The following is a 13,500-nucleotide window of genomic DNA, read 5'->3' on the forward strand; positions in this document are numbered from 1 at the left end:
GTGTTTGAGGTGGGGAGGTGTGTGTGTGGGGGGGGGGGTGTTGATTGAATAGAATTTCAATATTTCTTGAGGGTCTGTAAAAGCTAAATTTATACTTAACACAAAAATACTAAGTATGGAGGAATATATTTGTGCACAAGTATGAATAAAAGTTTAGAAACTTACTGGACATCAGCTGTGTGATCAAGATCTGAAAGATAAAGCAAAAATCATTTCAGTACATTGCAAAGCTTCCTTTACTAGTCATGCACAATACAAATATATTGTACATTGTGACATATGGGGTAGTTACAGCACTTTGTTTTCTGAAGATGGTTCAATTACAGAGAAAACACGCTTTCACACAGTCACTAATCAAGCAAAGGCAGGATCAGCTGCCTTCACACAAGTCTCAAATCTGATGTTAATTAAAACTGTTATGATTGACTGCCTACCCGTCTGAGATGCTTGGTTCTTTGTGTGTATCAGGCAGCCCTGACTTTCTGCAGGATGCCTTCAAAATTTTTTAATATCAGGAAGTCACAAATAAACCTAGATTACTTTGAAAATTATTTATGATTGACTATCATTTTCAAAGACAGTTTCTACAACTTTGAGAATAAAGAGCACTTTTACAGAAGTGTTTTAGTTTTATTTGTGCTATTTTGAACCCAGTACACAGCAATATCAATGATTCTCGAACTTAATGCTAAGTACCATATGTTGCTACAAATATTTGTTCCAACCAATTTCTGTTTTTTTTTTTTTTAAATTTTTTTTATATTATTATTATTGGGCACCTAGCCTAATTAAGCAAGATAGTCATTTTCATGATTTTCACTCTGCTTTTTCTGGTGTTCTAGCTACTGACGACACTGCTATCATGGGCTGCATCAGGAGTGGGCAGGAGGAGGAGTATAGGAACCTCATCAAGGACTTTGTTAAATGGTGCAACTCAAACCACCTACACCTGAACACCAGCAAAACCAAGGAGCTGGTGGTGAATTTTAGGAGGCCCAGACCCCTCATGGACCCCGTGATCATCAGAGGTGACTGTGTGCAGATGGTGCAGACCTATAAATACCTGGGAGTGCAGCTGGATGATAAATTAGACTGGACTGCCAATACTGATGCTCTGTGTAAGAAAGGATAGAGCCGGTTATACTTCCTTAGAAGGCTGGCGTCCTTCAACATCTGCAATAAGATGCTGCAGATGTTCTATCAGACGGTTGTGGCGAGCGCCCTCTTCTACACGATGTTGTGCTGGGAAGGCAGCATTAAGAAGAAAGACGCCTCACGTCTGGACAAACTGGTGAGGAAGGCAGGCTCTATTGTTGGCATGGAGCTGGACAGTTTAACATCTGTGGCAAAGCGACGGGCACTAAGCAGGCTCCTATCAATTATGGAGAATCCACTGCATCCACTAAACAGTGTCATCTCCAGACAGAAGAGCAGCTTCAGCGACAGACTGCTGTCACTGTCCTGCTCCATTGACAGACTGAGAATATTGTTCCTCCCCCAAACTATGCGACTCTTCAATTCCACCCCTTGGGTAAACGTTAACATTATAAAAAGTTATTGTCTGTTTTTACCTGCATTATAATCAATCCTTAATTTAACTTTTTTTTTTTTTGTATCAGTATGCTGCTGCTGGAGAATGTGAATTTCCCCTTGGGATTAATAAAGTATCTATCTATCTATCTATCTACTTATTTCATTATTTACTAATGAGCAAATTAGCAGGCCTGATGCTTATGTAGCTGTAGCCTTTCAGGATTTACTGCTATTTGCCCAGGTGTCTGCTCATTTTTAATTGTCATTATTAGGATACAATAAAAGGACCAAACTGCACAGAAAAAATAAATAATAGGACAACAACAAAGGAGAGTTAAGCATTTAACGCTATAGCAAAAACACAAATACTTTTAAATGTCTTATGATTGTAAAAATAACATTACTGTACTTTCCTGCATGCAGAATAAAAGAAGAGAAAAAAAACTGTTTAATTAAATGGCATCAATCTAGGGTAAAACAACTCCTTGACTGTTCAGAACAATGCCTGCATTCACAGTGGGACTTAAGTCCATGTTTGAAAACCACTGTTCTGTATATATATATATATATATATATATATATATAGATAGATAGATAGATAGATAGATAGATACTTTATTAATCCCATATATATATATATATATATATATATATATATATATATATATATATATATACACACAGAAACACACCCACACAAAATACTGCTCAAAACCTAGACCACAAATCATGAGTACATGGTGATATGATGCTTGTGACACACCCATTTTGTTAAGATAATTGCCATGTTAACTTATGAGGTATTTTTTCCACTCAATCTCTAGTGTTGGCAGCAACCTCTGGGGCATGGACAGAAGGGTTTGGTTTGTTGCATTGCTTCACATATCCAGTAGTAGATAAATCTTTTTGCCAGTTGTTGAATTGTGTGTATCACAGGAACACTTGCAACAGAATACTGTTCCAAGAATTCTTCATGTGTAACTATAAGGAGCCTGTGCAAATATACAGTTCCAAAATCTAAACAGGTTATTCAAATACATTTTCTGATTTAAATTTTAATGTACATCAACTATAATAAGCAAATGAAGCAGTGATTTGAAAAAGTGGTACAACTAATGAATCTTAAATTTGATGAGATAACTTATCAGAATACATTTGGGAAGCAGACTAATCTATACTTATATTTATCACTCAATGATAGGATATGTTTTATTATTGTCAGCAAAACTTAATTACAAAGGACAATCAGTAATAAAGGCATTGTCAAATTACTGTAATTCTAACTCGAGCTATACATTTATATTTGGCAGCTTAACCAATAGCTCAAATTATAGCTTTACATGTAGGGGTAGGGGAGATGCCTTTGGAACTAAGAAGTACTTAATTAGATCTTAATTTTTGGTCACAATTATAATTGATATCATGATTCTATGAGAAGCTTTATTAGGTATTGCAAAAAAATTACAAAATCACCAAATTTTCAAGCGATAATACCTCCATGGATTGTTGGCAGAGCTATCATGGATAGATACTCTATTAAGGCAGGCAGAGAAAATGTGTGTTAATAAAAAATATAGCTGAGGATTACTTCTAAAGCATTTTCACAGAGATGCTTCCCTCTCTAATTTCACAAGCCCAAACCTAATTTTTAAAGACCAATACCTGATATCCAATCTTGTTTAATGCAACAAACACTTCCACATAATCTAAACATCAAAAGCTCTTGACTATCTTTGCATGCAGTTGAATAGTTACTGTACTGCACACATTTGGTTTGACCCCAATACATCTGCATATCTATATACCTGAAGCCTCAGTCTATATCAGGGCTGCAGGTTTTCTTTCTAACCCTTTTCTTAATTAGTGATCTGTTTTTGCTGCTAATTAACCTCTTTTGAATTAATTTTAATTGACTTGGTTTTTAAGAAATGTTTCCCTGAATTTCTTCATCGTTCCTCTGAATTACTTAATTTCTTTCCTTAAATGGCACCCAAACAGAAGTGAAATGTGAAGTGAGTGAACCAACAGAAGACCAACTAAGTTAGGGCCTCAAACTCCAACCAGTTGCTTAATGAGGCGCTGAGTCTTGTCGTTAATTAAACCCGTTCTTTAATTCCATGGCTTCTTGCTGCTCTCATTGTGCAATAGCAGACATTTCCGAAATTGTGGATTTTCTCTTTTGTAAGAGCAGAGATGCTCTTGAGACCTCCACCTTTCTTTATTTTCAGATATTGTATGATGGTCACAGTTTGCTGGTCCTGCTTTGGCTTATTTTGTATCTCATTATTGTTTGGCTGCTAATTAAGGAAAAAGAAACAATTTAGGGGTCTGAGTCTTCAAGAGCAAGTCAAATAAAATGAATTCAAAAGAAGTTAACTAGCAGCAAAAACAGGTCACTAATTAAGAAAAGGGTTAAAATGAAAACCTGCAGCCACTGCGGCCCTCCAGGACTGGAGTTGGGCACCCCTCATTTATATTAATAATATTAACTCAAATTAGAACAAGGAACCACAAAAGGCTGTCCGAAGTGGTGAGGTGTAAATATAAGCATGCAAAAAGCAGATGATGTAAAAAATAAACTGATGAAGTGTATTAAATAAAACCACATGACAAATGCAAAAATAGAAACATATAAATATCCCTCCACCACATCAACAATGAGACACCACCATATATAAATACAACAAAACCCTCCCTTGCCCCTGTAACATATAACACACAACACGAATAACAAAAATGAATGATATACTGAATGATTGTGAACTTGAGTCCGGTTATAAAAACTGTCCTGAATACGGATGACTGAACTAGTGGTAAATGCGTTGTTTGATTTTCCCGACAAATGGAGCAACCTCACCGTGATTCCTCGGCGTATGGTTGATGGCGAATCAACCCCAGGGTCTCAGCAGATGAAGGATGAAAGACAGTCCAGCAAAATGAAAAACAAACTGATGCAAAGGCTCGATGTGAAAAAACAGCAAGTAAGTTGATACATGATTGAAAACAAATGGTCTCCTTTCTCCTCTCTTCTCTCTGATTACTTAAATAGTCCTGTGACGGCTGTAATTGATTAATTGCGAACAGGTGTTTTCCAGGTTAGAGGCTGTGGTCTTCTTCCATCATCGGACGGCATTTACTGATACACACACAAACAGCAAACGGGACAATGGAAACAAGACGCACTCAGAACTGACATTTGCAACACTAACTATGTAGCCCCGCTACAGCTGTTATGCACCTAAGATATGGAATAGCCTGCCAATAGGAATTCGCCAGGCTAATACAGTGGAGCACTTTAAAAAAACTGCTGAAAACACATTATTTTAACATGGCTTTCTCATAACTTCACTATAATTTAATCCTGATACTCTGTATATCCAATTCATTATTATAACTATTCATGGTGACTCTAAAATCCGTACTAACCCCTACTCTCTCTTCTGTTTCTTTTTCCGGTTTCTTTGTGGTGGCGCATCTATTCAAAGCACCATGATGTTCCAACATTGATGGATTAAAAGCCAGAAGTCTGCATGACCATCATCATCAAGTCCTTCCGTGAGAAACTTAAATACAAAGAGGACTATTTAATTTATGTTAGGTAGAATGCCCAGAGGGGACTGCACGGTCTCGTGGCCTGGAACCCCTGCAGATTTTATTTTTTTTTGTCCAGTCGTCTGGAGTTTTTTTTTTTTTTTTTTTCTGTTCTCCCTGGCCATCAGACCTTACTCTTATTCTATGATAACTAATGTTGTCTTATTTTAATTTCTTACTTTTATTTTTCTTTTCTTCATTATGTAAAGCACTTTGAGCTACTTTTTTGTATGAAAATGTGCTATATAAATAAATGTTGTTGTTGTTGTCGCCAGTGATTTTTGCAATGTCCATGAAATCATTAGCTATTCATCTTCGGAAGCAATCTGAGATACAGACGATCATAAGCATAGGCACTGAATAGAAAATATTTCTTTATGCCAATAAAATGGTGCTTTACATCTCAGATACACAATTATCTATACCACTAGTTTTAAACTGGCTATGACTTCATAAGATCTCTGGATTAAAAACTTTATTGAATAAGTGTTTTTCCTCCAGTTAATTCTCTGGCACGTCAATCTATGCTGCAAGGTTATTATAGTTTTGCCTTTTTATATAAGTTTTTATTTCTATATTTTTTGCTGAGCTTACTTGGAAATTCATTTTAGTTTTAGTTATCCTTCATCGTGTATTTTTTAGTTATATTTTAGTTTTTATTTCACAAAGACATTTGTATTTTATTTTTAAATATATTAGTTTCAGTTTTAGTTTTAGTAATTATGGCATGGAGTGCCTACGGAGTTAGTTTTGTGTCACAATCAGACAGAACTATACACTTAACAGATTTGGATATGAGTTTAATATTAGTGGAAGCTTACTACACTGCCTGGTTTACTATCTGGTTTTGTGTTTTGTCTGATAAAAACAAGCATAATCAAAACTAGATACTGATTATGAATAATTTTACACAATTGTATAAATTTTTAAATATTTTCTCATGAAAATCACAGGGGCTTAGGAAAAATAGGGCTTTTAGACTTGAATGAGTGTGTAGACCCCACCTAGTGGTATTGATGGAAACAAAGAACAACAGGCATGTAGTGTGAAGGTTAGGGGCGGTGAGACTTGAATAGCCTACCATAAGAACAGTAAACCCATAATGAGCAGGGCAAGAGCAGGTAATAGGAATACGAACAGGCACAAAACAACAGAGACAGGATCTGAGATTAAGAACAATATACACATTATCTAAACCTGTTTATCCAGGGCAGGATCACAGGAAACCTGAAGCCTACCGCAGCAGGTTTGAATATAAGGCAGGAAAACTCCCTGGTATGCAATATGTATGATATGGCTGATGTTAAGAACAAAAAGAATGTGATATTTCAACTATCTATTTTGAGAGAGAGAGAAAAACATTGAAAAAAGGAAGACAAATATTTGAAAATATAATTCTGCTAATGGATTACTTTCACAATATCAGGTATTTAGAGTTGTGAATACGAACTTAAAAAGATAAATTAGTAAATCTAGAATAAATACAAAAACCCATTAGTATGTTTAGTTTTTCATCACTTGTCAGACTCTCTACCTTTGTTTGTATTGCTTCATTGTTAAACAATGTTTTTAAAGCAAAAGTGATTGGTCAGCAACAATATACTGATCTTGTATGATGACCTAGTCAGTCTCTCGATCAGTGTCATTTTATTTTCAAAAATCGGGTGTGGTCTCCCCTTGACTTTTTTGTATACTCAGATATGGGGATGGATATTTGAGGAGCAAACCACAAGACAATGATTATATTTTTACATTATGTACATTAAGGAACCATTACCAACAAATCAAATTAATAATATATTGAACAATTATTATAAAAGTAACGTTGAATAAATCGGACTCTGCAGCTGCATAAATAAAAAAAAAAATCATATCTGTTTAGGTAAAGTACCACTTCCGGGTGATGGATTTGGCCAAAATGTAATACAGATCTAAAGTTGTGGTGTAACAACTACATGCCGAATTTCATCCATCTATCTAGTTGTATTTTTGAGTTATCGTGTTTACACACACACACAAACACACACACAATTCCAAAAAACAGTATTTTTGGACTCTGGGAGGTCTATAACGTCAAGAGTCATCAAAATATCAAGGTCAAATTTTTTCATGATTACTATACTTTCTCTACTTTGTATATGAGAAAGTAAAAACAATTTCTCCTGTGCGATGTGGCAGGTGAACTGCTGTTAACAAAAAACAGTCACCTGAGAAATAAACTGAAACGTTACTCACTCATGATTTTTCTGTCCATACAGTAAAGTTTTTGTTGAACAGCACATTCTTATTTCAGCCGTGGTACAGTGTCCATTTTAGGACATCCTCCGACAAAAACAAGCGCAAAGAAAGGCGGCACGCAAATTGCTTTCTATTTCTCACGCTTTATGCACCCGCACTCAGCTTTCTCAGTCTCCGCAAATGCTGTGTGAATAGCCGCCCACCGTCACCAGCCACCGTTCACTGGATGAAAATGTGCCGGGACAGGTCGTAGTGGATGACTTTCTGTTTTAGAGTTAAAACTTACAATGTATAAAGACTAACGGCAAGAATATTCATTCAAAAAACGAAAACTAAAATATTTTAGTAAATTATTATTTTATTTCAGTTAGTCTTTCCAGCTACTTTAATAGTTTCATTTAGTTTTAGTTTTTCATTTCGGTTTTGTTAATTATTTTATTTCAGTTTACGAAAATGTTTTTTTTAATAATAGTTTCAGTTTTGATTTTATCAGTTTTGATTTTAGTTTTCGTTAACTATAATAACCTTGCTATGCTGGATACACTTCAGCTGATTTCATAAGAACAGTTTAAATATCCAGGACTTATAATTACAAATAAATAAAAGGTGTTTTTAAACACAATTTTGGTAGTACAATGAAAAACATCAAATATGATGTTAACATTAATATTATTATCAAAATGAATATCCTCCCAAAGCCCTTATTTTATTCACAGTGTCCATTAACAATTCCTTCTTTAAGTAGTTAGACTCAAATATTAACGTTATATGGAATTCAAAATGACGATGCATCGAAAAGGCAATTCTAGATCTACAGCAGAAGGTGGCAATACATAGCTTTCAGTTTAATTACCAGGCTGAAATATTCATACAATAAAATATTGGACTGTCAGAAATCCAAACATTTACACCTGCTTGGTTTGCAACAAAAAAACAATCTTGTTCTAAACCTGTTCTATATGAACTTCTCTGTACTCCAGTCAACACTACCTTCTGTCAATTTACTAGCAATCCTGACATCTCAGATATCCTTGGATTTAAAAAATTACTTGTAATGATTTAACAGCAGTATTTGGTACAATACCTGATAGGCTAAAAGTCTTCCATGAAAAACTGGTATTAATATTCTTCTCGCACAAAGACTAATGCTGCTCAACTGGAAGAATACCAACCCACTTTCAAAAACTCAGTGGGAAAATGACGTTTTATATCATTTCAATTTGGAAAATATGAAAATCTGTTAATGAGGATCTAACCTATCAAACCTTGGAAAAAACTCAAAAATATAATTCTAATGAAAACATGTTGTGGATCATGATTAACTTCTTTATTCTACAGACTTTTTTTTATCCTATTTTAAGAACTACTTTGGTCAGGTCTCTCCATTTCCATTGTTTTCTTTATTTGGTAAGGAATAAATGCCATGTTTTGTTTTTAATTATCTTGAAAGCATATTTACTCTTATTTGACTGAGTGAGTTGTGTTACTTTTTTTCCCCCCAAATTTAAATAAAATGAACACATTAGTTGAACATACCAATTAAACAAAATGAGATCTGCCTTTTATGTTATGGATTACAGTGAAGGAAAAGACAGATTAGCTAATGCTGTTATGTAGTGCAAAATTATTGGTGTTAATTTTGGATTAAGAGTGGATTAAAAAAAGAAGTAAAACTACCAAGTATAATCATTTCTTCAGTCTCATGTTCTGCATTTCCAATTAATGCTGGAGAGCAGTCCACTAAGAAAATATATGCTTCTGGAAATTTTACATATACATAATAATATACGTCTGATTTGGATCATTAAATGTTTTGTTTCAGTGCCAGCACATGTTGAGGTGAAAAGAAATGAGACAGCAGTGAAGAAGAAGAGAACATTAATGGATTGACTTGAGGATATTAGAAAGTCAAAAGCACTATTAAAAATTGGATTCAATTATGGGGAAAAAAAGGAAGATGAGATTAGAGGTAGGCATTTATTCAATCTAAAAAATGTTATCCTTTTCAAATATACAGACACAAATTGGCAAGAAATGGACTAAAATTGGGTGACTGTACATTATACCATGGATTGCAGTCTAAGATCAAAATGGAAACTGTACAAACTGGAGTAACAGAAACAGCTGAACACGTGTTCCTCCAATGCAGTGAAAAACAATTATTACTTAAAGCCCTTCACAAAATTAAAATGACTGCAATGTCAAGGATGGATGTTGTTTCCTTAAGAGACATTAGCTCTCTGGAAATGTGTTCTTTTCAATTGCTGTGTTTTAATTAACCTGAATTTAAATAAATATAAATTAAAAAGGTATTATTCCCCCCCCCCCCCCCAGCATGCAATATGGCAGTTACAAGATTACATGAGAAGTATAAGGATAATTTATCTCACTTTACTGACGGGTTCACGTGGTATTACAGACGGGAAGCTTATGACAGACTATCAAGCATGTGGGGGTCTTGACCTATGCAGTCTGCCATCTTTTGTCGCCACGCTGAAAGGATTTTCCAGACGGAGGACATAGTCTTCCGTCCATTAGCTTCAAAGTGTATTGGCCGTAGGTCCATCCTTATATACTGGTTGCTACACGTGCAGGCTCTTTTTCTGGATCCAAACAAGGACAGGAAAGGACTCAAACCCCACCTTCAAAAATACAGGAATAGCACAATGCCTACATGCAGTTCTCATTCTCCCAACAAGGAAAGAGGATTCTTGTGCTGACTGAGGACAGAAACATACTAGTCTGTCTTTAAGCTGACTATTCAATTCTCCAGTTGTCTTTGGCTCTCTAGTCCTGTGCTTGGCTCGGCAATTCTAAATGCTTAGCCCCTGTGTACCATACTTGGTCTGCCTGTATGAATGAGTCCATAATAGTGGGCACAGGAACAGTGACATTAAACTTAATAACAAAACATATTATAACAGACTAGCAAAATACCCGTGCTTCGCAACGGAGAAGTAGTGTGTTAAAGAGGTTATGTAAACATAAATCTATACTAATAAAAGGCAAAGCCCTCACTGACTGACTGACTGACTCACTCACTCATCACTAATTCTCCAACTTCGCGTGTAGGTAGAAGGCTGAAATTTGGCAGGCTCATTCCTTACAGCTTACTTACAAAAGTTAGGCAGGTTTCATTTCGAAATTCTACGCGTAATGGTCATAACTGGAACCTGTTTTTTGTCCATATACTCTAATGGAGGAGGCGGAGTTACGTATCGCATCATCACGCCTCCTACGTAATCACGTGAACTGAAAACAAGGAAGAGATTTACAGCATGAGTCAAACGCGGGAACGAAGGTAAATGACGTTAATTGTTGAGTGTCTTTTAATACTGTGTAATTGTTGAGTGTCTTTTAATGATGTGTAAGCATACATATTTAATTGTACATGTGCAATTAAACGTGTGCATTTACGGGGTGATTTCTCAGGCTTAAAAGCTCGCTTTTTATTAAAAAGGTAAATGCAAACTGTTTTCATTCTGAAGGGCACAAACCACGTTAGATTTCAGCTGTTAAACGCGCAAAAATGTCGGTACACCAGATAAATAAGCGCAACATATTATCAGTTGTATTGTATGCTTACAATACATATAAAAATGTGTTAATCGTTAACTAATATTATGGGATGGTGTTTTTCGACTCGCGCCTTGATTTAAACGATTGCATGTCTTGGTGGGTTTGCGTAGCTTATTGTCAATATCTTTACACCTCTTTTTAAGACTTAATTTAAAAAGGTTTTCTTTTCTTCTTAATTAAAATTTAAAAGCAATACTTCACCGCTGCGAAGCCCCTCTAGCGCTGACGTCCGACGTTCGATTACCGTAAGCGAGTGCAGTGAGTGTGTACGCCTGATGAGCCAAGAATAAGGGGGAAACACGTGTCGCATACTCTTTGCATTATTTGACAGTAAACTATTTACAACCATTCTATGATCTGCTTCTCACAACTGAAGGCACCGTGGCTGATGTTACCTGACTTGCTGGCCAACCATAAGCATTACCTGGTAGGTAACCACCCACTCACTTCACTCCCTTATGGGAATCGAACCTCGGACGTCAGCGCTAGAGGCGAAGCCCCTAAAATTGCGCCACGGCGTGTGGTTCGTTTATTTGACAGCATGTAGATCGGGGTAATTACATTCACAGCATTCGTAGTCTGATTCACAATCTGATTGTATGGGTGGTTACGTACCAGGTAACGCTTATGGTTGGCCAGCAAGTCAGCTCGAAGTGGTCACTCGAGTGAAGGCAGCTTCACAAAAAAACAGATCCTTAACAAACTGTTATTGGTATATTTTCCCTCAATTTAAAAAGGTTTTCTTTTCTTCTTAATAAAAATTTAAAAGCAGTACTTCGCAAGTGCGAAGCGCGTGGATTTGAGCGACTGACGCATACAGACATTTTCATGAGTGCAGGTACTTCGGAAAGAAAGCACCGTGTAAACCTAAAGTTTAAATTAAGTTCATAGACCTACAAAAGGTTGCCATTGATTTGAGGCAAGATTACTTTTCTCCTGTACAACTATACGTTGCATTCTCAAGAGTGTGCTTGCACGGCTTGGTCATATTACAACCGGAGTGCTGAACTGACAACGTGGTATACAAACAGAACTATAACAATCGTAATAAACGAACAAAAAAAAAAAGCGAAGAACCCTTGGATTTAATAAAAAGGCTCCTTCCTTGGCGAAGCAAGGAAAAAGGAAGACCTTATATGGCGTTGGTTTATAAAACAGCGGAAAAGCTGTGTTAAGGCTGCTTCACAAAAAACAGATCCTTAACAAATTGTTATTGGGATATTTTCCCTCAATTTAAAAAGCTTTTCTTCTTAATAAAAATTTAAAAGCAGTACTTCGCGGGGATTTAGATATATATAAAAACTGTATATACATATACAGTCGACCCTTGATATACGACAGGCTTGACATGCGAACAACTTGATTTACGACCAAAATTTTTATTTTGATTTACGACCAACATCTTGCGTTACGACATGAATGCGGTCACGTGTATCCGCTTGCGCGATTGTAAACAAACAGAAACATTCCTATTAATGCAGCACTCATTCAATAAAATGTCAGGTTTGTAAACTCTCTTGGGACCTCCCCAAACTAGAAGACATGCCAAAGTCCAAACTCCGTATGGAAGACTGTTTATCTGTTGCTGGGGCAAAAGCCGGCTTAAAGCTGTGCTGAGTCTCTCAGCCAAAGCAAACAGAAAAGATATCGATGGGTGACATGCATGTGATATCCCTGCCCGGCAATGGACAAGCAAGCTTCCACAGTCGCGGCAATCGCGCTTCAGGACGCACTTCAGCATGTCGTTCCCATTGAGTGGGGAGTGGGGGGGTCTCAGAAGAGTTCAGAAACAGTTCCTTGTATCATCGCAAGGAAATGCTGAGAAAAATTCTCGTCAAAATAACTTGTAGGCAGGAGGAGATTAAAATTAATGCAAAAGAAGCTATTGAAATGACTGCAAATGCCTCAGCGCAAGTTAAAGAAAGCAGTTAAAAAGCCCTCAGTTTCATTATCATCCTCCTCACTTCCTGCAGCCCAAAGATGTCAAATTAAATGGTGAGTACAGTATGAAATTGTTGTTTCTGGTAGGCTAGGCACTTTTTATTACTTTTTGGTTAGTACATTAGAAAAATTATTGGTGTTTTGGTAAATTATGCACATTATACAACCCTTTTTTTATTATGAAAAGGTTAAGTAAGTGTTGCAGTGGCAGGTTCGGAACGCATTATGGGTATTTCCATTATTTCTTATGGGAAAAATAGTCTTGACTTACAACCAACTTGAGTTACAACCAGGCCTCGCGAACAAATTGAGTTCGTAAGTCAAGGGTCCACTGTGTATATATATATATATATATATATACACACACATATAAACTGTATATACACATATATATACATATATATATGTATACACACACATATATATATATATATATACATATATATATATATATATATATATATATATATACATATATATATACATATATACATATATATATACATATATATATACATATATACATATATATATACACATATATATATATACATATATATATATACATATATATATATACATATATATATATATATATATATACATATTATATACATA

At 35.6% G+C, this 13,500-nt stretch overlaps 1 protein-coding gene across 1 annotated transcript in view; it reads right to left on the reverse strand.

The window, feature by feature from the left end:
* The window catches only part of zbtb8os (zinc finger and BTB domain containing 8 opposite strand), a 67,383-nt gene that overhangs the window by 33,111 nt on the left and 20,772 nt on the right, over nucleotides 1–13,500 (reverse strand). Inside the window, exon 2 of the mRNA XM_028818923.2 lies at nucleotides 166–190. Within this exon, the coding sequence (XP_028674756.1) occupies nucleotides 166–190 (25 nt within the window). The remainder of the gene's footprint in view (nucleotides 1–165; nucleotides 191–13,500) is intronic.

Source organism: Erpetoichthys calabaricus, chromosome 14 (genome assembly GCF_900747795.2).
Source record: "Erpetoichthys calabaricus chromosome 14, fErpCal1.3, whole genome shotgun sequence".
Taxonomy (NCBI): Eukaryota; Metazoa; Chordata; class Cladistia; order Polypteriformes; family Polypteridae; genus Erpetoichthys; species Erpetoichthys calabaricus.